Source organism: Pseudorasbora parva, chromosome 9, assembly GCF_024679245.1.
Source record: "Pseudorasbora parva isolate DD20220531a chromosome 9, ASM2467924v1, whole genome shotgun sequence".
NCBI lineage: Eukaryota > Metazoa > Chordata > Actinopteri > Cypriniformes > Gobionidae > Pseudorasbora > Pseudorasbora parva.
In genome coordinates this window covers 33,676,833-33,702,153 of record NC_090180.1, presented here as the reverse complement: position 1 = coordinate 33,702,153, position 25,321 = coordinate 33,676,833, and the positions used below count along the sequence as shown (strand labels likewise).

Sequence of the window (25,321 nt, the reverse complement as noted above, 5' to 3'; positions counted from 1 at the left end):
GACCTTTCAATATCAAAAGAGGGAGGAGGACTTTACATATGTGAACTCCCTAGGATCATTCACGTCCTTTAATATTAGAGCATGTGTTTCACTCCTGCTTTCCATCTCTGGATGTTTTATGACCTCTCTAACAGTCATGTGAGAAACGTACCGGATCATTCTAATGATGAAAACATTGCTAAAATAAGCAAAGTTGTATAAACATTTTTATTTCAACAGAGGATAAAAACTGGCACCATACCATATGGGATATAGTGGAGCACAATACACACTCACACACTGATGAGGATAAAAGAGTTTGGGGGCTCAGCGGGTCTGTCTGCAGTTTGCCTGTATTCTCCTGTATTTGAGTGTTAATCCAAAGACGTCAATTGATGATCATCTGAAAGCCTCATTTCCATAACGTCTCCTGATAAGGAGGTGTGAATGTCAGCAGCCGTTCAGTCTCTGCTCAAAAGTAAGAATTTACTGCCCAGATGGTAAGATCAGATTTCCAGATATCTGACCACCACTTCAGGCACACTGTTGGACCATCATCATATTAAACTTATCCGGATCATTTAGAATAGTCATATTGATAATGATAATAATTAATACCATACAAAATGAGTGAAATAAGAAGTACGTTAAGTTATTGAACATAATTTCGCGAGGAGTACGCTGATCTACTCTTCCAATTAATACCAAGGTATAAAACCAGCAGCAGCTTACCTCTTCCCGTTGTTAGGTCTTGCAGCATCCCACCTCCCCTGCTCCTCCTTTTTGTATAATTTTGCCTGTTATGGGGGTGGGGGGGTGGGGGGGGAATCGGAGCTCGGGTAGAATATCCCCTCCAACCACCTCTATAGCAGACAGCTAGCCAAATCTGATTACCACTTTTACTAAGATAATATGGGTACACAAACTCGTCAAATGAATGATAAAAAAAAAACTTGGTGAGGAGCAAAATGCCTGCAGAATGCAAAACCTCCCACTTTAGGCCAGCCTTTTATGTGGGATGTCTCAACTTTTAACCTTGCACAATTCTACTTTGTAAGTAATTCAAGCCAAAAGGTATTAAAGAATGTCACTTGCATGACAATGAAAGTACACTCACACTTATAGGCCCTCCTCATAAATCACTGTGACATCAGTCTATGGGACACTGCTATTGGAGATAAGATGACTAGCCACACACACACACACACACACACACACACACACACACACACACACACACACACACACACACACACACACACACACACACACACACACACACACACACACACACACACACTGAACAAACTGTACATTCTATCCCCCTACACTACCCCTATCACAGGAAACATTCTGCATTTTTACGTTTAAAAAAAACATAATTTAGTAAAAGTATTTAAATCCATTTACATTGTGGGGACCACTGGCTGGTCCCCAAAATGTAGCCTAGGTGATCTCATTACATTGTGTCCCTAGAATGTAATATGAAACAAGTACACACACACACACACACACACACACACACACACACACACGCACACGCACACACACACACTGTCTGCCACAATATCTTTCTGGAGACTTTCCATAGGCGCCGCATAATGGTTTTTATGCAGTAACTTATATTCTATCTACCCCCTGACACTAACCCTACCAACCTACCCATCACACAAAGCTTTCTGCATTTTTTACATTTGTTAAAATAACTATGTTGTATGATTTATAAGCTCTTGTATGGAGACATCAATTTAGGTCCCACAGTGACATCCCCATGAGTCCCCATGAGTCTGTATGCATTCAGGTTGAATTCCCCAGGATAGAAAAACAAGTCCACACACACACACACACACACACACACACACACACACACATATCTTGGTTTCCTCCCCCATCCGCTCAGAAACTAAAGGAGACCCGTCCGGACAGTGTCCATAGTCCATTCATCAGAGCTTCAGTTTTTTTCATAACAAAACAAGACCACCCTGTCATCACACTTGAGAAAAAGCGGCGCTGATCGTTGAACGAGTCCAGCAGCAACAGCCGAATCTCCTGCTGAGATGACGGAATTTATTAAAGAGCAACGGGAACACGACATGCGGGGTCCGGAGCCACAAACAGAGAAAGATGGAGAGTCCGACGAACAAAGAGGTTGATTTCTTGATTATTTCGCAGCTAAAGTTACTGTTGCTGCAATCGCTGTGCTAGTGTTTCTGAACTAGAACGACATCGTTTTCACGCGATCCGTTTTCACGTGCGACTTAAATAACTTTTGCTTTCTGTTTTTGTAGACCTAGGACACAAGATTATCTGCACTGTAACCATCAGAGCACATGCATTTAACATGCAAGACCACAGCACATGCATTTAAAAATGCCTCAAATTACAGAGTATAACATCATGCATTCGTTGTAGGCTGTGTACCGTATTTAACTTAATAGACGCCTTAAAAGTTTGTAAACATTGCAACGTAATGGTGGGCGGGGCTTAGCAAAAAAGGCTGCGTGCAATGTTGACATCATAGACCGTAAAAAATATGGACGACTCGACATCATCCGTTTCCGCTTGCCATATTTGAAGCTTTCAGGCAGCCTTGCACGGCGCGGACATCTTGGGACCGAGTCTGCGCAGTAGCGATTTCGGGACCGGAGTTGCGCAGTAGAGCGCAGGAAGTAGAGCAGGAAGTACAGTCGCGATATCAAAAGCCCGCCCACACTCTCGCAGATGCAGAACAATTAATTATGTTGGTGTGAAATAAACAGTTATGGAAATGTAGAAATTAAAGCTAAAGCTCTAATCTGCTCCCAAAAATTTTGAAAAAAGTCCGTTAGTGCCTCAGTGACAACTTCACTCAGAGAAGCCGTCAGTCTCAGCTGTCAATCATGACGTCACACACCCCGTTTTTATAGCATCAAATAACTAACTCAAACTAAACTTATTTTTAAAACGAACACCTGAAATGAAATCATCGTGATGATAACTGCCTTCAGTGACATAAACTAACTTTGGGGGAAAAATTTTGAATTGTAATTTTATTATTTAGTTTGCCTCGCGTCCATTAGAAATCACAGAGGGGCGGCTATACTGGGACCGGTCACCGGGGGGCGATCGAGGCGCGAAAGCTTCAGTAAATGAGAGGGAGACTGCAGGCTTGGTTGACATGCGCGGTTTTGGAGGGATTTTTAAAACGGATGCAGAAGGTTTGGATTGGAACTAATCCTATTTGAAAATTTGATCTGGTGTTTTCGGAGGTGTGAGACCCAGGTGATCACCGGAGCTCAGCGCTCATCCACCCCGGTGAGAGCAGCCTTAACTCGGATAGTCTTTCTGCCGACTGCCGCTGCCTGGCAGAACCCCCTCCCATGACGCGAATTCGCGTCTGTTGTCTAGTGAATAGGCTTGTTTGAGATGAGCAAAATCTGCGCAGAACCGATCACCGGTGATAAGCGCGAGATGCATGCCGGTTAGAAATGTGTCCGAGGGCGGTCCGCCTTGCTCTGATGTCATGCTGACGTATGTCAAAAATCTCTCGCGAGCGAAAGGCGGATGTGTCGGATTCTGCAGTCGAGCGCAGTTGCTCTCCACATAGACCGTAAAAAAATATGGACGACTCGACATCATCCGTTTCCGCTTGCCATATTTGAAGCTTTCAGGCAGCCTTGCACGGCGCGGACATCTTGGGACCGAGTCTGCGCAGTAGCGATTTCGGGACCGGAGTTGCGCAGTAGAGCGCAGGAAGTAGAGCAGGAAGTACAGTCGCGATATCAAAAGCCCGCCCACACTCTCGCAGATGCAGAACAATTAATTATGTTGGTGTGAAATAAACAGTTATGGAAATGTAGAAATTAAAGCTAAAGCACCAATCTGCTCCCAAAAATTCTGAAAAAAGTCTGTTAGTGCCTCAGTGACAACTTCACTCAGAGAAGCCGTCAGTCTCAGCTGTCAATCATGACGTCACACCCCCTGTTTTTAAAGCGTCAGAAAACTAACTAAAACTAAACTTATTTTTAAAACGAACACTTGAAATAAAATCATCGTGATGATAACTGCCTTCAGTGACATAAACTAACTTTGGGGGGAAAATATTTGAAGTGTAATTTTATTATTTAGTTTGCCTCGCGTCCATTAGAAAACACAGAGGGGCGGCTATACTGGGACCGGTCACCGGGGGGCGATCGAGGCGCGAAAGCTTCAGTAAATGAGAGGGAGACTGCAGGCTTGGTCTCGCCTTTATTTCAGGCGAGGCAAGGCGCATCTCAAACAAGCCTAATGTCACACGCGAATGAAGCGAATTTCACGCGCGAATGAAGCGAATGGATTCAAATTGTTCACGCGTCCAACTTCACGTGAAATGTAAATGTAAATTTCAATTCAAATTCAATTTCTACCTTTCTGCAGGCCAGTAGGCATGTGCATTATTATTTAATGTACACATGAGTGAGGTCGAGTTAAACATTCTAGTTTGATTTAATTTTTCGGTTTTCGGCTTTGGTTTCTTCTTTTTTTGTTTCGGCCAAGAATTTTGATTTTGGTGCATCCCTACTGACAATGTTCTGCTCAGTATGTTGTCAACACGCTTCAAAGATGCCAAAACGAATAGTTTCATTCTTGGGACTAAAAACCATAAAACTGGAAGCCATAAAAGACCACAAATCATCGTGAAAATGTCTTTCATTGAGTATTTCATTGAGACTTGAGATTAAATAAACTGCTTAAGTATTGTAGAGCTTGTAGTATTAATTTGTTAAAAACAAAAAAGTGGCTAGTAAAAACATTGAGTGGTAGACTTTGAAAAAAGTTAATTTCCATCCCTGGCGAGCGCTGTCTACGGGTGACGTCATGTATTTTGCGAAATGCGCAGTTAGGTAATGTGTCGCCCTCCATACGTTGCGAAACAGAAATGAAATATAAACGATACAAAATTGGCCTACGATAGAGATTTTAAGTCTACATTCGACTACAACTGTTTATTAAAGGTTTGTTGCCGATTAGAACTTGAAGTGCGACGAGGTCTTAAAATATTTTAAGAAGGTCTTTAAAAAGTCTTAAAAAGGTATTGAAATTAACTTCAGGATTCCTGCATATACCCTGGTACAGTACAGCCACTCTGTCTCTGCGGGACCCGTGGCAGCTATTTTTGTACATTAATTCTGAATTACTTTCGGGTGGTTTGGGGAAATTTGTCAAGGATTATTGTCTAATGTAACCTATCGCTGCCTGGGCTAACATTAACTAGCAATGTGGATTATTTTAAGAGACCATTCAAAGGATGGCACACATCTATTGCTGTATATTTGTTTAACATTTAAGCTAGGTAACGTTAGTGCGCTGAAGGTTGACGACTTTTCACCTTATAATAATAGATTTTGTGGTAACACTTTACAATACGGGTGCACTAATGTGCATTAATTCATTCTAAATTAATGCACAGATAACAGTTAATCATGAGTTAATGTATCACTAATGGTGAACTAACCCATTTATTAATGATTACTGCATTAGCAACTAATGAAGATTCTACATGATTAATAGATCAAGTAATCATTTAATTGTTATTAGTTAAAAATGTCATAATGTATTAATTCCTTAATAACATATTATATTAACTAATAATGTAAATTAATGTGTTAATTACCACAAGGGGTCAAAGCCATGCATCTCAACTTCCACTTTAATTAATAATTAGCTAATGATGTATAAAGGTTATTATTAAGCTATACTTTATTTGTTGGGGCACATGACTATTAACTAATTGATTAAGTAATATGTCATTTTGGTTATGGGTTTTGAATTAATTGTGAATTAGTTAATATAATCATGTGCCCCAACAAGTAAAGTCATAACATGATACCTTTATAAATCATTAGCTAATGATTAATTAAAGCAGACATCTGGAGGTTGAAATGCATGGCTTTGACCCCTTGTGGTAATTTACACATTAATTTACATTATTAGTTAATAAAATATGTTATTAAGTAATTAATACATTATGACACATTCGGCATATCAAATGTTTAAACTGAGAAATTTATAATTTTAAGGGGAAGATGAATTGATTTGAAATTTCTTGGCATCAAAATACCTAAAAAAAAATTGGCAAGACAAGTTTCTCAAGTCTAGGAGTTGGAATGTTGTCCCATTCTTGTCTACTACAGGCTTCTAGTTGCTCGACTGTGTTAGGTCTTCTTTGTCGCATCTCCCTCTTTATGATGCGCCAAATGTTTTCTATGGGTAAAAGATCTGGACTGCTTCTGGCCATTTCATTACCCGGATCTTTCTTCTTGGCAGCCATGATGTTGTAATGGATGCAGTATGTGGTCTAGCATTGTCATGTTGGAAAATGCAAGGTCTTTCCTGAAAGAGACGATGTCTGGATGGGAGCATATGTTGTTCTATAACTTAGATATACCTTTCAGCATTGGTGGTGCCTTTCCAGATGTGTAAGCTGCCCATGCGACATGCACTTCAGTCTGGATGACAAGGCATCCCAGTTTTCCAAAAAAAAAAAAAAAAAAAAAAAAAACGTAAAATTTTGTTTCGTCTGACCACAGAACAGTTTTCCACTTTGCCACAGCCCATTTTAAATGAGCCTTGGTTCAGAAAAAATTCATGTTTAGATATGGTTTATTTTCTGGATTTGGAGGAATTGGTGATCCTCTACCCAGCTTGAGAGGGTCTTTTTTATCCAATCATAAGAAAATTGACCTAATAAGTTGCAAATTGGTCTTCCAGTTGTTCCTTTTATGTACATTTAACTTTTCCGGCCTCCTATTGCTACCTGTCCCAACTTTTTTGGAATGTGTAGCACTCATGAAATCCAAAATGAGCCAATATTTAGCATGCCATTTCAAAATGTCTCTCTTTCAACATTTGATATGTTATCTATATTCTATTGTGAATAAAATATTTAGTTTAAATAATAAGTTTATGAGATTTGTACATTTTTGCATTCCTTTTTTATTCTCAATTTGTACAGTGTCCCAACTTTTTTGGAATCGGGTTGTCAATGCATGATGTGAATCAAAGAAATATGCCTACTAATTATAGGTTCACAAGGAGCTCAAATGAATACACAATGTTTAAAAGAATTATGAATGCATGTATTATATTTATATTAATATAAGGCTACTTGTCAATTAATATAATTATGTGAATATATTATATTAATTAAAAGTAATTATAATTAATATAATATAAATATAATAAATAATTAGCACCAAAAGATTAGAAATTTTGTCTCTAAAGTTTTTTCACTATAAACTGCTGTAATTTGGAACAAGAGATACAGGGGGTGTGGCTTTATTGCATCTTTACTTGCAGCTGATTGGTCCAGTTTGGGTTTGCAATCTCTAACCCAGAATAAAACCTGCTCCAGAGCAGGTTAGCCACCTAATCTAAGTTACCATGGTGATGTCATAATTGACAGCTGAGATCGCGAATAAATCTTTCACCGTACATATTTGGTCTGTTAACCTATCTTTGATTTTTTTAACTTACTAATGTGGATTTGTAAAATCTTTCACAGTACAATATTAGTAAATTAACCCTTCCCCGAGTGCCTAATTTAACCAAGTTGATTTGTGAAATGTTAACCCTCAACTTTATTCTGATTTATAAAATAATTTAAAGTACACTTGTTGCCTGTTAACCCTTCCCTGAATGCATCATTAACTTCACCATTCTGATTTTTAAAATCTTTCACAGTACAGTTTTGATCTGTTAACCTTTCTTTTAGGGGTGGGCGATATCTCGATATTTAAAATATATCGAGATATTTTTTCAGCTCGATATGGATTTGGACATATCGTATATATCGATATATTGTTTATATTTAATTCTGATTCCGCCACTTTGCTTGTTTGCCTTCTCTGTGTTGTGCTCGCGGAGCCTCGCGCCTCTTGCTTTGTTCCCCCTCCCCTCGCGTGTTGTCTCATTGAACACGGCTGCTTCCACAACCAGGTGAGGATTAGTTATCATGTTGACATTTAAGTTGTGTCAGTTTGCAGATGACACTGCCTTATTTTTGAAAGATAGGAATGAAATTATTAAAGCAGTGAAATGTATAAAAGAGTTCTCCAATGTATCAGGACTAAGAATGAATATAAATAAATCAGTTCTGTTTCCTCTCAAAGAATGTGGTTTAACTAGCTTCTGTAATATTCCAATTGCAAATCAAGTAACATATCTGGGAGTTGTTATATGTAAAGATGAATATCTGCGTAATAATTTAAACTTCAATCCAATTATTAACAAAATCAATAAGAGGTTTAATATGTGGTTACAAAGGGATTTGTCAATTCAGGGGCGAGTACTTTTGTCAAAAGCGGAAGGAATCTCCAGATCAGTTTATGTTTCGTTATCATTGGATATCCCCCCAAAAGTTACCAAACAATTGGATAAAATGCTTTTTGATTTTATTTGGAGAAACAAGCCACATTATCTTAGAAAAGACATTTTATGCAATTCTAAAGATCATGGTGGTTTAGAGGTGTTGAGTTATGATGCCTTAAACAATACATTTAAAATAAATTGGCTTATTCAATATTTAAAAAATAAAGACAGTATTTGGAATTCCTTTCCCAACTACCTATTCAAGCAATTAGGCGACCTCTCATTTTTATTGAAGTGCAATTATTCAATTGACAAAATACCAATTAAGCTTGCAAAATTTCATAAACAAGCTCTCATGGCGTGGACACTGGCCTACAAACATAACTTTTCACCTAGGAGATACTATATTTGGAACAACAAAGACATCCTATACAAAAATAAATCTCTCTTTTTTGAATATTGGGTCAAGAACAATATTATTTTAGTTAGTCAGCTTTTAAATAATGATGGTATTTTATTAACATATAAGGAATTTTTAAATAAATTTAAAATACCAGTCAGACCCAAAGAATTTGCTGTTATAATGGATGCAATCCCCAGAAAAGTTTTGATCCTTCTGAGGAATACATCACAGGAAGAAGATCTAAATTTTGATGATATCAAGGATAAAATATTTATTGGTAATAAAAATATTTTACAAGGTAGAGTCTCAAATAATTATATTAGAAACATACTTAATAATATTGTTTATCCTCCGGCTAGATTTTTCTGGTCTTCTGTATTCGGAGATGTGAATTGGCGTAAAGCTTGGCGAACAGTAGATAAATTCTGTATTAATAATAAAGTAAAAGAAGTGTCTTTTAAAATAATGCATAGAATATATCCAGTAAAACATGTGCTGGAACGCTTTAAATTAGATATTGATTACTCTTGTAATTTCTGTAATGGTGAAAAGGAAACAATTTTTCATTTATTTTTCCATTGCATATATACAAAAATATTTTGGATTGATGTGGAGCGTTTAATAAAAAAAAATTGAATGTTAATTTGAGGCTGAGTGGATTTGACATATTAATATACTTAAATGATTATGGGATTGAGAAAGATAAGGCATACTTCATACAATTATTAATATTAATGGGAAAATTTCACATTCATAAAATGAAATGGTCGGACTCCAAACCTAACTTTTCTTGTTTTAAAAATGAATTCAAGCTTTATTGTTCGATTTTGTGTAATTGCACAAGTAAAAAGGCAATCAGAACTCATAACTTGGCAAGCAGGTATGACATTGTATAAAATAGCACCCTTGTCCTTTTGTTTATTATAATTTTGTTCTTGTCCTCTGGCACTGTTTTTTATTTTTACTTTTCTTTATCACTTTGTAATTTTGATTTGAATGTATATGTCTTATTGTATTGTTCTGGTTATGGCATTAATAAAAAAAAAAAAAAAAAAAAAAAAAAAAAAAAGTTATCATGTTGACAAGCGCGTGCGTTGTTCAGGACTCAGTTTAGAGACCATGTTTTCCTTCTAACACAACTGCTTGCTAAAATTCATAAAGAAATATTAATGTTCATCATAGTTCAAATCGCAAGTTTCACCCACAGTCAGGTGATTGACACTACTGGTGCGAGACGCGGTCGCAAGCATGCCAGTTTATGATCTGTGTCTAACTGATCGCATAGTTTTCGGTTAAAATGTCAAAATGATCGCATATCATTTGAAAACATTTAAAAAGTATTGCAATATCATTACTATTATTATTTTGTCAGCTTTATCACGGGATTATGATGAATAGGTCTATTCACGTTTTAATCAAGAGGGAAAAACGCGACATCCCGGGTGTCCTGAGACACGCGGTGCTCTTCTGTAAGTTGTACTGTATCATATTATCATATAGCCTACCTTCTGACATTCATATTTCGTTCTGTAACTGGAAAAGAAGTGAAACTCAGCTCATGTGCCTACATGATCTGCATGATGAGTTTGAATTTAGTCAAACTCATGACTGTTTGACATCACTGTTTGAATTTTGATACTAATTTAACAGGAAGTGTTGTTATGATAAAATCAGTTTATTTATATCTCAGTCATGCCCCCATCTTTCTGCAAAATGCTTACTGTTTACTTTAACTGTAAAAAAGGGAGTCTTTGATTCATCTTTTGAAAGCATGAAATAAATGAAAAGAAGGCAATATTATTTATTTTCTTTTACAGTTAAATTATTATTATTTATGTAATCAGGGAGTTTTTTTGTTGTTGTAAATGTCGCAAAAGCACTTGACTACCTCTTTGCACTTCAATTTAAAAAAAATAAGTTTTTGTGGTATTTGGCATATTTGTTTTTGCTGTAGTTTTTAGGGGGTTATTTTTCCTGTAAAGATATCGAGATATATATCGTATATCAAGATATAGCAAAATATATCGAGATATATTTTTTGCTCCATATCGCCCAGCCCTACTTTCTTTGAAACATTAACTTCACTATTATAAATGTATACAGTGTCGGTCTGTTAATTCTTGAGTCCACAACTAATCAATTCTGATTTCTCAAATGATTTAAATTTTAAAGTATAGTTTTGGTCAGTTAACCCTTTACTATGTGCCTAACTTCCTTTTTGGAAATAAAAGTTAAATATGAAAAATATACATAGCAGACTATAGCAGACTTAACAAGGGGTTGACCAATGATGAAACTGATTTCAGACTTCTAAGTGACCAACTTTTAGAGCTTTAGGCATTATATAATCAAGAGTCACTATGAAAAATACACTTATTTCGGACCGGAGGACCATGTCACCTGAATTCACAAATCTTGAAGAATCACATGCAATATAACATAAATTAGGAATTTCTTCCTGAATTTCAAACTGCAACTGGTGACACTCATTCATTTCAATGTCAACTGAATTTATTTTTGAAAAAGTGATTTTAATTGAATTTGTCCCTTTCAGACCTGATGAAAAAGAAAAGTGACGTGGGAAGAGAAGAATTGAGTGAAGAGGAAAGTGAAGAACTGAGTGAAGTGGAATGTGAAGAACAGAGTGAAGAGGAAAGTGAAGAACTGAGTGAAGAGGAAAGTGAAGAACAGAATGAAGAGGAAAGTGAAGAACAGAATGAAGAGGAAAGTGAAGAACTGAGTGAAGAGGAAGGACATCCAAAATCTCAGAAAGTCACAACTAGAGATAAATCTTCTAGTTGCGCAAAGACTAAAAAGAAGGTTTCACCAAAAGGAACTCCAAAAACGAAAGCTAAAAGGTCACCATGCACCTGTCGTCTGTGTGGAAAGAGTTTCACATGTAAAGGAAGCCTTAGGGATCACACCAGGATTCACACTGGAGAAAGACCGTTCACATGCAGTTACTGTGGAATAGGGTTTAAACAAAGCGGAAGCCTTACAGAACACATACGAATTCACACCGGAGAGAAGCCTTTCACATGCAGTCAATGCGGGAAGAGTTACAGACAGAAAGGAAGCCTTGGGATGCACATGAAAACTCACGTTGAAAATAAGCCTTTTACTTGCACGCAGTGTGGGAAATGTTTTATGCTGAAACACAACTTGAATACTCACTTAAAAACTCACTCCAGCGAGAAGCCTTTCATCTGTCCACAGTGTGGAAAAGCTTTTAGTCAGGCGGCACACCTGAAAAACCACGAGAGCGTTCACAGCGAAGTGAAGCCGTATTACTGCGCTCCATGCGGGAGGAGTTTCAGCCAAATGACTACTCTTCAGAGACATTTGAAATCATTCATACATAATAAATACAGGTGCCTAGAAAATTTGCCAAGATCCATGCTCCAATCTCTACCCTTAGGTCATGGTTTGCCAAATGTGTCCCAAAAGAGCAATATAACAGGGTCGTTCACTAAAACGCATTACCCTCAGTGAGAACGGCATCATAGGGGACATAAATATAGAATTCTGGATATAAACAAATAATTAAAACATGTCTGGTACCGTAAAGGGATGCTTTTCTTTAATGTTCAGGTGTAAAAACACGTTTAAATTATAAAATGATGTATGGAATGTGTTACCATTCAAAAACTGTTAATTATTTCCACACCTTAATAGATTAATGTCTTGAGAACTGCAAATATTTGCTTGTAGTGATATTAGGAGTCTAAAAGAGTATGCTATGATTTTGGAAAGGAAAACCAGTAAAAAACAAAAATGTGTTCATTTATATGCTTTTATGGATGTTTACACAGGACAACACAATTAATGAAGTGTTGTGAGTGAATGATCAAGTAGGATACTTAATGTAGGGCATCTTGACCATGAGTTAGGACATCAGACATGATAGTGCCTTCCCAGATGATGTTGTGGATGTGGATGTCATACTGGACGGAGAGATTGTGGTCTTGGATCTAGAAGATGCCCTAAATGCCTTTGCCACACTGTTTGGGCTCCTTTATGCTTTGAACAATGACTTTCCCAAAGAGCTATGAGGTTAAATTAAAATGGTATAAAGCCAATTCAGAGGTGTTTAACAGTCTGTGCCGTTTCTTTTTGACATTTTCTGAAGAAAGGACATTTCTGTAATGTATGTTGCTGGGTGAGTTTGTTTTATTTAATTTTTAAAAACAAATTGCTTTATTTTAGAACTGATGCACACAGACATACATTAGCTGTTTCTTTCCATCCACTCATTTGTATGTGCATTTTGGGAAATTAAATACAGTGGCTTCTTTTACTTTTAATTGGTCCCAGTTTATCAGGAAGTGAATTTTCTTCTCTTTGACTGACTTAAGCTCAAGTTAAATTTGCAACTTTGAATGCAAACAGCTATTGAGGCAGGCATAAGACCTTTTGTGTGGTTGTTTTTGGTGTTTGTTTTTAATAAATATTAAATATAATTGTGTGCTGATATGTGTTGCTGTGATTTTAATTTGCTATAAGTTTAGTCTAAATCAAATGTAATTTACAAATAAATATAGTAATGCAATCAATACTGATTAAATTAGCTTTGTAACCAACTAAAGTGAAGTTATGATGACTAGAACATTTAAGTTCAGAAAACTAAACTGAATTTATGATGACTATCAAATTTAAGTTCAGCAAACTAAAGTGAAGTTTTCATGACTATAAAAGTTAAGTTCAGAAAACTAAAGGGGAAGTTTTTATTACTAAATGGAATTAGTTCAGATAACTTATCCAAATAAGTAAGAAAAACTTTTTTAAAAAAAACAATGCAAAAAGATAACAAAATATATTAAGTTAAGTCAACAAATACTTTTTTTACAGTGTAGTTTTTTTAACATAAATGTATTTAATTGTATTTTCTTATTTAACAAAACAATTATTAGGGGCCAAGCACCGAAGGTGCGGAGGCACCTATTGAAATCGTTAGTGTTCCTATTATTATTATTCTGCTTCTTCTTCTTCTTCTTCTTCTTCTTCTTCTTCTTCTTCCGCCATAGGAGTCTCTGGCAGCCCATAGAACCGTATGGTAAAAAGTTGTGAAATTTGGCACACTCATAGAGGCCAGTCTGAGCTGTCACTATAGCAAATTTGGTGCCTCTAACTCAATCCCTCTAGCGCCACCACCTGTCCAAAGTTTCACTCATATTTATGCTTATAACTTTTGACCCCTAAGGGCTAGAAACAAAATTTTTTTTTCATCGGATTCCTTGGCTCAAGCCGATTCGATTTCACCCTATGATGTCATTTTCCGGTATGCAAATTTTCCCGCCATTTTGAATTTTCTGAAAAACCTACTTTTTCGAACTCCTCCTAGGCCGTTGCTCCGATTTTCACGAAAATTGAAACAGATCATCTTCAGAGCATGTTGACAAAAAGTTATGGAATTCAAGTTGATTCGTCCAATCGTTTTCAATAAACGCACAAACAAATTTTACGTGGAGGTTGCAAAAACACACTAAAGGCTATATCTCCGCAACGCTTTATCGTATTCAAACCAACCTTGGTACATGTCATCACAAGCATGACTTGAAGCAACATGCAGCGTTTCGGCGCAGCGCCACCTACCTGTCCGGAGATACGAAAAATGCCTATTTTGGCTTATAACTTCTGAACCGTTTATCCAAAAATCATAAAATTGGTCTCATTAGATTCAGGGCGTCATGCCGAGTCGACTGATATCCAATTTTACCATGTCGGCCATTTTGGATGTCGGCCATTTTGAATTATGTGCAAAAATGCTGTATTTTATGAACGCATGAACAGATTGTTATGAAACTTGGTATGGGTCATCACCACGATGCCCTGAAGTAGCCTGAGAAGTTTCGAAACAGCGCCACCTAGTGGAGAATTTTTTTTTTCAAACGCTTATAACTTTGGGTGTGGTTGACATATTTTGATGGGAGTGTGTTTTTTGGTCTCCTGAATCCTTGCCGACTCCAACGATACCAGACTTGCCAGGTTTCGGCATATGGTTTGCGCAGAGTTGTAATTTAGTGCTTAAAAAACATTTGCTGATATCTTCGAAACCGCTAGTCCGATCGAGACGAAACCAGCCTCAGAAGTTCGGAAACATAGGTCGATAGCTATACGCTAATGCCCAAATCTCAAAATATTGATAGTAAGGGGTAGTAAAATCCAATCAAAGTCAGGTGTCAGTCATTTTTTACGTGTTTTTTCATATAAATGTCTATAACTCCAAAACAAAATGAAATATTTTCACCAAACTTGACACACATATGTATGGGCTCACTACGAGGACACATAAAAAAATTGGTGGGATTGTGCCTCTTGGTGGCGCTATAATAAAACAAAACATGAAATTCCCATTGACTTCAATGCAGTATTACGGTTTAAAATGCTAATGCTATAATTTAAGAATGCACTAGTGTATCATTACAAAACTCGGTATGTGTCTTCCGCTCTATGTCCCGAAGATATTCAAAAAGTTTCGGGGCAGCGCCACCTTGTGGTCAAAAGTTGTAATAAAATGTACAAAAATGCTAATAACTTTTGATTAAATTAGCCTATTGTAATGAGACTGGTCATAATACATTCATTGGCTCATGCCGAGAAGATAGATACCAATTTTGCCATATTTTGCAAACATATCTGTGCTCCATCTTGTTATTTGTTAAAAATCTACTTTTTCAAACTCATCCTAGACCGTTTGTCCGATTTTCACCAAAATTGATCCGTATCGTCTTCAGACCATGCTGACAAATAGTTATGGATTTCGGATTGATAGACAAAACAGTTTTCATATACCACTGCAACAGAGTTGAGCCATGATGCAAAAATGACTCTTGAGGCTGTATCTCTGCAATGCTTTGACATATTGACACCAAACTTTGCATGTGTCATTGTCATCTCAATCTGACTAAACCACATCAGTTTCGTAACAGTGACACCTATTGGTCGAAAGTGATAAACCATTAAACCATTATTATTGACTGTATTTAAAATTTGACTGCTATTTTGCCTAAAATCAACTTAATAGGTCCTTAATGGCTCATTGTTGCAGTTGGCTTGAGACTTCCAGCCATGCTGGCATGTCTTGTCTTCTTCTTTGCGCTTGGCCCCGATAATGGCTGCTTGCAGCTATATTTAGGGGCCAAGCACCGAAGGTGCGGAGGCACCTATTGAAATTGTTAGTGTTCCTATTATTAGGGGCCAAGCACCGAAGGTGCGGAGGCACCTATTGAAATCGTTAGTGTTCCTATTATTATTATTCTGCTTCTTCTTCCGCCATAGGAGTCTCTGGCAGCCCATAGAACCGTATGGTAAAAAGTTGTGAAATTTGGCACACTCATAGAGGCCAGTCTGAGCTGTCACTATAGCAAATTTGGTGCCTCTAACTCAATCCCTCTAGCGCCACCACCTGTCCAAAGTTTCACTCATATTTATGCTTATAACTTTTGACCCCTAAGGGCTAGAAACAAAATTCTTTTTTCATCGGATTCCTTGGCTCAAGCCGATTCGATTTCACCCTATGATGTCATTTTCCGGTATGCAAATTTTCCCGCCATTTTGAATTTTCTGAAAAACCTACTTTTTCGAACTCCTCCTAGGCCGTTGCTCCGATTTTCACGAAAATTGAAACAGATCATCTTCAGAGCATGTTGACAAAAAGTTATGGAATTCAAGTTGATTCGTCCAATCGTTTTCAATAAACGCACAAACAAATTTTACGTGGAGGTTGCAAAAACACACTAAAGGCTATATCTCCGCAACGCTTTATCGTATTCAAACCAACCTTGGTACATGTCATCACAAGCATGACTTGAAGCAACATGCAGCGTTTCGGCGCAGCGCCACCTACCTGTCCGGAGATACGAAAAATGCCTATTTTGGCTTATAACTTCTGAACCGTTTATCCAAAAATCATAAAATTGGTCTCATTAGATTCAGGGCGTCATGCCGAGTCGACTGATATCCAATTTTACCATGTCGGCCATTTTGGATGTCGGCCATTTTGAATTATGTGCAAAAATGCTGTATTTTATGAACGCATGAACAGATTGTTATGAAACTTGGTATGGGTCATCACCACGATGCCCTGAAGTAGCCTGAGAAGTTTCGAAACAGCGCCACCTAGTGGAGAATTTTTTTTTCCAAACGCTTATAACTTTGGGTGTGGTTGACATATTTTGATGGGAGTGTGTTTTTTGGTCTCCTGAATCCTTGCCGACTCCAACGATACCAGACTTGCCAGGTTTCGGCATATGGTTTGCGCAGAGTTGTAATTTAGTGCTTAAAAAACATTTGCTGATATCTTCGAAACCGCTAGTCCGATCGAGACGAAACCAGCCTCAGAAGTTCGGAAACATAGGTCGATAGCTATACGCTAATGCCCAAATCTCAAAATATTGATAGTAAGGGGTAGTAAAATCCAATCAAAGTCAGGTGTCAGTCATTTTTTACGTGTTTTTTCATATAAATGTCTATAACTCCAAAACAAAATGAAATATTTTCACCAAACTTGACACACATATGTATGGGCTCACTACGAGGACACATAAAAAAATTGGTGGGATTGTGCCTCTTGGTGGCGCTATAATAAAACAAAACATGAAATTCCCATTGACTTCAATGCAGTATTACGGTTTAAAATGCTAATGCTATAATTTAAGAATGCACTAGTGTATCATTACAAAACTCGGTATGTGTCTTCCGCTCTATGTCCCGAAGATATTCAAAAAGTTTCGGGGCAGCGCCACCTTGTGGTCAAAAGTTGTAATAAAATGTACAAAAATGCTAATAACTTTTGATTAAATTAGCCTATTGTAATGAGACTGGTCATAATACATTCATTGGCTCATGCCGAGAAGATAGATACCAATTTTGCCATATTTTGCAAACATATCTGTGCTCCATCTTGTTATTTGTTAAAAATCTACTTTTTCAAACTCATCCTAGACCGTTTGTCCGATTTTCACCAAAATTGATCCGTATCGTCTTCAGACCATGCTGACAAATACTTATGGATTTCGGATTGATAGACAAAACAGTTTTCATATACCACTGCAACAGAGTTGAGCCATGATGCAAAAATTACTCTTGAGGCTGTATCTCTGCAATGCTTTGACATATTGACACCAAACTTTGCATGTGTCATTGTCATCTCAATCTGACTAAACCACATCAGTTTCGTAACAGTGACACCTATTGGTCGAAAGTGATAAACCATTAAACCATTATTATTGACTGTATTTAAAATTTGACTGCTATTTTGCCTAAAATCAACTTAATAGGTCCTTAATGGCTCATTGTTGCAGTTGGCTTGAGACTTCCAGCCATGCTGGCATGTCTTGTCTTCTTCTTTGCGCTTGGCCCCGATAATGGCTGCTTGCAGCTATATTTATTATTCTGCTTCTTCTTCTTCTTCTTTTTCTTTTTCTTCCGCCATAGGAGTCTCTGGCAGCCCATAGAACCGTATGGTAAAAAGTTGTGAAATTTGGCACACTCATAGAGGCCAGTCTGAGCTGTCACTATAGCAAATTTGGTGCCTCTAACTCAATCCCTCTAGCGCCACCACCTGTCCAAAGTTTCACTCATATTTATGCTTATAACTTTTGACCCCTAAGGGCTAGAAACAAAATTCTTTTTTCATCGGATTCCTTGGCTCAAGCCGATTCGATTTCACCCTATGATGTCATTTTCCGGTATGCAAATTTTCCCGCCATTTTGAATTTTCTGAAAAACCTACTTTTTCGAACTCCTCCTAGGCCGTTGCTCCGATTTTCACGAAAATTGAAACAGATCATCTTCAGAGCATGTTGACAAAAAGTTATGGAATTCAAGTTGATTCGTCCAATCGTTTCCAATAAACGCACAAACAAATTTTACGTGGAGGTTGCAAAAACACACTAAAGGCTATATCTCCGCAACGCTTTATCGTATTCAAACCAACCTTGGTACATGTCATCACAAGCATGACTTGAAGCAACATGCAGCGTTTCGGCGCAGCGCCACCTACCTGTCCGGAGATACGAAAAATGCCTATTTTGGCTTATAACTTCTGAACCGTTTATCCAAAAATCATAAAATTGGTCTCATTAGATTCAGGGCGTCATGCCGAGTCGACTGATATCCAATTTTACCATGTCGGCCATTTTGGATGTCGGCCATTTTGAATTATGTGCAAAAATGCTGTATTTTATGAACGCATGAACAGATTGTTATGAAACTTGGTATGGGTCATCACCACGATGCCCTGAAGTAGCCTGAGAAGTTTCGAAACAGCGCCACCTAGTGGAGAATTTTTTTTTTCAAACGCTTATAACTTTGGGTGTGGTTGACATATTTTGATGGGAGTGTGTTTTTTGGTCTCCTGAATCCTTGCCGACTCCAACGATACCAGACTTGCCAGGTTTCGGCATATGGTTTGCGCAGAGTTGTAATTTAGTGCTTAAAAAACATTTGCTGATATCTTCGAAACCGCTAGTCCGATCGAGACGAAACCAGCCTCAGAAGTTCGGAAACATAGGTCGATAGTTATACGCTAATGCCCAAATCTCAAAATATTGATAGTAAGGGGTAGTAAAATCCAATCAAAGTCAGGTGTCAGTCATTTTTTACGTGTTTTTTCATATAAATGTCTATAACTCCAAAACAAAATGAGATATTTTCACCAAACTTGACACACATATGTATGGGCTCACTATGAGGACACATAAAAAAATTGGTGGGATTGTGCCTCTTGGTGGCGCTATAATAAAACAAAACATGAAATTCCCATTGACTTCAATGCAGTATTATGGTTTAAAATGCTAATGCTATAATTTACGAATGCATTAGCGTATCGTTACAAAACTCGGTATGTGTCTTCCGCTCCATGTCCTGAAGATACTCAAAAAGTTTCGGGGCAGCGCCACCTTGTGGTCAAAAGTTGTAATAAAATGTACAAAAATGCTAATAACTTTTGATTAAATTAGCCTATTGTAATGAGACTGGTCATAATACATTCATTGGCTCATGCCGAGAAGATAGATACCAATTTTGCCATATTTTGCAAACATATCTGTGCTCCATCTTGTTATTTGTTAAAAATCTACTTTTTCAAACTCATCCTAGACCGTTTGTCCGATTTTCACCAAAATTGATCCGTATCGTCTTCAGACCATGCTGACAAATACTTATGGATTTCGGATTGATAGACAAAACAGTTTTCATATACCACTGCAACAGAGTTGAGCCATGATGCAAAAATTACTCTTGAGGCTGTATCTCTGCAATGCTTTGACATATTGACACCAAACTTTGCATGTGTCATTGTCATCTCAATCTGACTAAACCACATCAGTTTCGTAACAGTGACACCTATTGGTCGAAAGTGATAAACCATTAAACCATTATTATTGACTGTATTTAAAATTTGACTGCTATTTTGCCTAAAATCAACTTAATAGGTCCTTAATGGCTCATTGTTGCAGTTGGCTTGAGACTTCCAGCCATGCTGGCATGTCTTGTCTTCTTCTTTGCGCTTGGCCCCGATAATGGCTGCTTGCAGCTATATTTTAAAAACATGTTTTTAAAGGTCCGCATCATTTTATTAAAGGTTGTTAAAGTTGTATGTGAAAGAAATTGTAAGTGTGAAGCATTCTTTAAACATCTGCGATAAAAGCACCCTCTTGTCCTCTCTGTTCAGCCATTGTTTCAGTTTTAAGGTGTAGATACCGTTTTCTCTCCAGAATACATTTCAAACACTGGGCCGGATTCCTCTACAGAGGGGGGAGGGGGAAACAGGTGTCGAGATGAGGGTGGAGGGAGGAAATGGTGGCGTGTGGAATTTTTATGGCACCCATAAAATTTGGCACCCTTTAATCTCTGTCAGAGAAGCCTTCCATAATGTTTTCTGAACTGCAGTACAATTATATTGGGTAAGGGGTGAGGGGAGGTTTAAAAAAAAAATATTCATGAATAAATTATTTATTTATTTATTATTAATAATTAATATTACTGATACTATTATTTTTAATAATTAACTTTACTATTTTAGCAAGAACAGTCAGTATTAGTCCTATATGAAAATAATATATTTAAGCAACATTTTTATTAATCCCACCCAACGGATTTACTTTTTCCCTTCCAGTAGGCCTATCTCTTTATTCTAATTAATGTTCTGTAGTTTATGCTTTATAAATGAAATATAAATAAGAAACGATCAGTGAATTTAAAAATAGTTTTTTTTTTATGTTTGGGAAAGTGCAGGAAGAGTTTCCATTGGCTAATCGATCAGTGAAGCCCCTCCCACAGCCGCTCATGAACACAGAATCAGAAGATCCCGATCTCACTCTCACTCACTGGAGAAGAGGAAGAGCTGGGTGAGGACGGTCCAGGAGAAACAGCTGTAAGATGGAGATTGATAAAGACACGACAGACTCAGAAACATCCAGAACGACAGATGAAGAATCGGAGGAGGAAGAAGGTTGGTGTCCATTAATCTTTATTACAGAACATTTACAGTAAGCTTCAGTTTTCATATTTTAATCTCAACATTACCTGCGTGTATTCGCCGAAACACTGGGTAGATCACCAGCACATCATTGTCCGTGATCACACGTTTAATACTTTAATTTCAGTGATATTATAAGTTATTTACGGGGTTATTATTATAGATTAATTTGAGGTCAGCAGCAAAAACACTGGTCAATACAGTAGGCTTTAGACTATTGTCCAAGTTGTTCTGCGTTTTCCTGAACCCCGAGGAACACTGAATGTTGTTTTTGTGAGAGTGAAGAGCATCAGTTAAAGAAATCCGTTTCTGTCTAGAGAAATAAGAGGAAAATCGTGTGGACAAAGCTGCCAAAATAAAGAAATAAGAAATGACGAGTTAGTGTGTGAGGTTATGTCATCTTTCCTTCTTATACCAACATATTCTGCTCAAAGCATGTTTAACCTAGATTGTACATTAGGATACTTTAATAAGTTCAGTTCAGTTTATAAGCTGTTAGATGAAACCAAACATGATTAACAGCATGTGGTGAAAGGAAGCTAAGCACATGTCCTCCTTGAAGCAGATGTGTAGTAGAGATAAAGAGTCTCCAGACAGACCCGTCCTGTGGCTGGATCATCCTAACAGTCCTCAATTAGCATATTGATCAGTTAGATAGGCAATAGCATATCGTTACTGTGATGTTGATGATAAGATGTGTCCCTTTTACTTAACATCTTAAAGGGATTTCTTAAGTACTAGAGCAGTAAAGAGTCCTAGCAAAATTCACTCAGCCCTACACTTTTGCAGGTCCTTTCTGTCTCATTAAAGAAAACGTTTAACGTGGTTTAATGCTAATTTGAGACATTATGAAAAGACCAAATTCAGTATAGTTACACCTTATTGATGAAGAAAACTACAGGCCAGCAGGTGCTTTGTGTTCATATTCTGGGCTTTTCCGCTTCGTAGGCAAATAGGAATATTTCATTAATAAACTGAATTTGATGATTCAATATCACCGTCTTAGTCTATTAAGCCATGTTAAGCATTTTCTAAGTGAGGAGATAATTTTCTAATACAGATTATTAGAAAATGCATACTATGTTCAAAAGCAGAATCTTTGCCTTTGATTTTGATTTTGGGCTCTACTAAAACTCCTGCTTGTTGAAATAATGTTGAATATTTTCCCTATATTTTCCATTGTTCCAGCTCCTCTCTTCCTAGTCTATCAGTAATGCTCTGTTTAGTTCCTGTCTCTATGAAGCCCTTGCTTCTGAAAAGCACAACATGCGGTGATAGGGGGCAGTCGTGGCCTAATTGTTAGAGAGTCAAACTTGTGGGTTCGAGTCTCAGGTCCGGCAGGACAAAATTGTCGGTGTTTAGGGGAGTGAATAACCAGCGCTCTCCTCCACCCTCGAATTGACTGAGACCCTTGAGCAAGGCACCAAACCCCAAACTTCTCCACGGGCGCCGCAGCAATATGGCTGCCCACTGCTGTGTGTGTGTGTGTGTGTGTGTGTGTGTGTGTGCGCGACCTGGTAATCCCTACGTTATGGGGACAAAATGTCCCCACAAAGATGGCAGTATCCGAAATCCTTGTCCTTGTGGGGACATTTTTAGGTCCCAATGAGGAAAACAGCTTATAAATCACACAGAAGGAGTTTTTTTGAGAAAGTAAAAATGCAGAATGTTTCCTGTGATGGGTAGGTCCTGTGATGGGCAGGGGCAGTGTAGGGGGATAGGATGTACAGTTTGTACAATATGAAATCCATTACGCCTATGGAAAGTCCCCATAAAACATGGAAACATGACATGTGCACGCAGGTGTGTGTGTGTGTGTGTGTGTGTGTGTGTGTGTGTGTGTGCGCGTGCACTTAGATGGGTTAAATGGAGAGCACGAATTCCAAGTATGGGTCACCACTTGGTCACACGTCACTTCACTCACTTCACTGATTGGTCAGCTGGATAAGTGTGTTGTGATTAGTCAAGCGTTTCCAGCGTGTTTGGGAAATGTCCCGTGACCCGTCCCTTATCATAAGCGTCAACTTCAACACGCCAACTCAACCAGGTCCGCCCTCAGCTCTGTTGTATTGTTCTATTAAATTGGGGGTCACTTTTATTATCTTAATCCTGTTTCACCAGTATTTTCCTTGAATCGAATTTTAACTTACATTTGTTTTTCTTTTAGAATGGAAGATGGAAGAGGAAAATGAAGAACTGAGTGAAGAGGAAGAGGAATATCCGAAATCTGTGAAGTCCACATCTGGAAAAAAATCTAAGAAGAATGTGTCACATAAAATAACTAAAAGAACAGGAGCTAAAAAGGCATACACGTGCCTTCAGTGTGGAAAGAGTTTCACAAGTAAAGCAAGCCTAGAGTATCACAATGGGATTCACACTGGAGAGATGCCTTTCCCATGCAGTTATTGTGGGAAGAGTTTCAGAAACAAAGTAGGCCTTAAAGAACACATAAGAATTCACACTGGAGAGAAGCCTTTCACATGCACTCGCTGTGGGAAGAGTTTCAGACACAGAAAAAGCCTTACGGAGCACACAAAAACTCACACTGGAGAAAAGCCTTATACATGCACGCAGTGTGGGAAAAGTTTTGCCCAGAAACAATACTTTAATTTTCACTTAAAATCTCACTCCAGTGAGAAGCCTTTCTTCTGTTTTCGCTGTGGAAAAGGTTTTAGTCGGGAGGCACTCGTGAAAATCCACGAGGTCATTCACAGCGAAGTGAAGCCATATCACTGCCCTCCATGCGGGAGGAGTTTCAGCTGCAAATCTACTCTTCAGAGACATTTAAAATCATCCATACATAATAAATACAGGCCCCTAGAAAAATTCATGCGCCAACAAGCTGTAGCCTCAGGTCATAGTTTGCCCTCAGGAGCAAATGTGTCTCAAAAGAGCAATTTAATGGGGCCGTTTGCTAAAATACTTTACCTGCAGTGATTTGGATCGCAAGCTAGTCTATATTTTGAATAACAATTCCAGTCTCGCACGGGAAATCCGGTCCGACGAACGCGTGATCTCGCATTGTTTCCTTGTCACTTCTCGTTTGTGTTTGTTTGTGAAATGTAGTTTGCGAACTGGACAGTTGTTGGAGATTCTTCCTCTTGTACAGTCATGCAATGTGAACCCCCCTGTTGCCGATCCACCGTGCAGTGTGAACACAGCAGTGACTGAATGCTACCCCAGATAGTCATGCAGCGTGAAAATAACTGATCTGACAAGTTAGAAAATCCTGAAGTCTGAACTCAGCAAGTCTTTATACCCTGTTTAATTTGGTTCTTTGTTCTCATCAATATATTGTTTGGTTTAATGTACTTCATTTTTTTGGGTTTTCATTTAATAAATACCACTTTGTCTCAAGATCCTCATCTCTTGTTGTCTTGCACCAAACATTACAACAACACTTTTAAAAGAGTGGAATGACTAGTGTACAGTTTCATGTTTACATGTATATCCTTTGACAAATGTGTCTATATCAAAAGCAGAGGTGTCAAAAGTTTTCACATTCATTACTCGGGCAGAAGTATAGATACCAGGGTTTAAAAAGACTTCTGTAGAAGTTGAAGTAAAGACTCAAGCTTTTTAACCAACTAAAGTCCGTGGACCCTGTACAGCTGGGGTGTCAAACTCAGTTCCTGGAGGGCCACAGGCCTGCAGAGTTTAGCTTTAACCTTATTTAAACACACCTGATCCAGATAATCAAGTCCTTCAGGCTTATTTGAAAACTAGAGGTATATGTGTTGGAACAGAGTTGGAGCTAAACTCTGCAGGGCTGTGGCCCTCCAGGAACGGAGTTTGACACCCCTGCTGTACAGGATCTGGAATGACTTCATCATATTTCAATTTTAAATGCATTTTGGCATTTGTTTTACACAAAGTAATGTATTTAGACTAAATTACTCTGGCCTACACAAATTGAAAAGCTTCCCATACACACATACAGTAGCTTGACAAGCCAGACCAACATCAAGATGTTTGGTCTGGAAGCTCACAATAGACAGGGCTCAATCGGAGGGGCGGGATAAACGGTTGTCTTTCAAACTCCCTCTGCACGCCAAAGAAAAGCATCCCAGGGGATAAAATATATGTTTTTTGCTAGGGTTCCCTGCTAAAATGAACATTTCCGGCGCTAA

At 37.9% G+C, this 25,321-nt stretch overlaps 2 protein-coding genes across 2 annotated transcripts; both read left to right on the top strand.

Annotated features, from left to right (window-relative positions):
- Positions 1 to 1,898: 1,898 nt before the first annotated feature.
- On the top strand, positions 1,899 to 13,169 carry LOC137088922 (gastrula zinc finger protein XlCGF8.2DB-like). The gene is made up of 2 exons (XM_067452304.1): positions 1,899 to 2,127; positions 11,265 to 13,169. The coding sequence occupies exons 1-2, from the start codon at positions 2,037 to 2,039 to the stop codon at positions 12,200 to 12,202; spliced, it is 1,029 nt and encodes a 342-aa protein (XP_067308405.1). The 5' UTR covers positions 1,899 to 2,036; the 3' UTR covers positions 12,203 to 13,169.
- LOC137088925 (gastrula zinc finger protein XlCGF7.1-like) lies at positions 2,020 to 24,538 on the top strand. Its single transcript, XM_067452309.1, has 3 exons — positions 2,020 to 2,127; positions 20,943 to 21,164; positions 23,359 to 24,538. The coding sequence occupies exons 2-3, from the start codon at positions 21,092 to 21,094 to the stop codon at positions 24,126 to 24,128; spliced, it is 843 nt and encodes a 280-aa protein (XP_067308410.1). The 5' UTR covers positions 2,020 to 2,127; positions 20,943 to 21,091; the 3' UTR covers positions 24,129 to 24,538.
- The last annotated feature ends 783 nt before the right edge of the window (positions 24,539 to 25,321 follow it).

What these genes read in the sequence shown, in the direction of transcription:
- LOC137088922 (XM_067452304.1), top strand. Translation starts at nt 2,037, where the DNA reads ATGACGGAATTTATTAAAGAGCAACGGGAACACGACATGCGGGGTCCG. An exon ending in AGAGTCCGACGAACAAAGAG is followed by an intron (nt 2,128 to 11,264) that starts GTTGATTTCTTG and finishes TGTCCCTTTCAG; the next exon opens with ACCTGATGAAAAAGAAAAGT.
- LOC137088925 (XM_067452309.1), top strand. Translation starts at nt 21,092, where the DNA reads ATGGAGATTGATAAAGACACGACAGACTCAGAAACATCCAGAACGACA. An exon ending in AGAATCGGAGGAGGAAGAAG is followed by an intron (nt 21,165 to 23,358) that starts GTTGGTGTCCAT and finishes TTTTTCTTTTAG; the next exon opens with AATGGAAGATGGAAGAGGAA.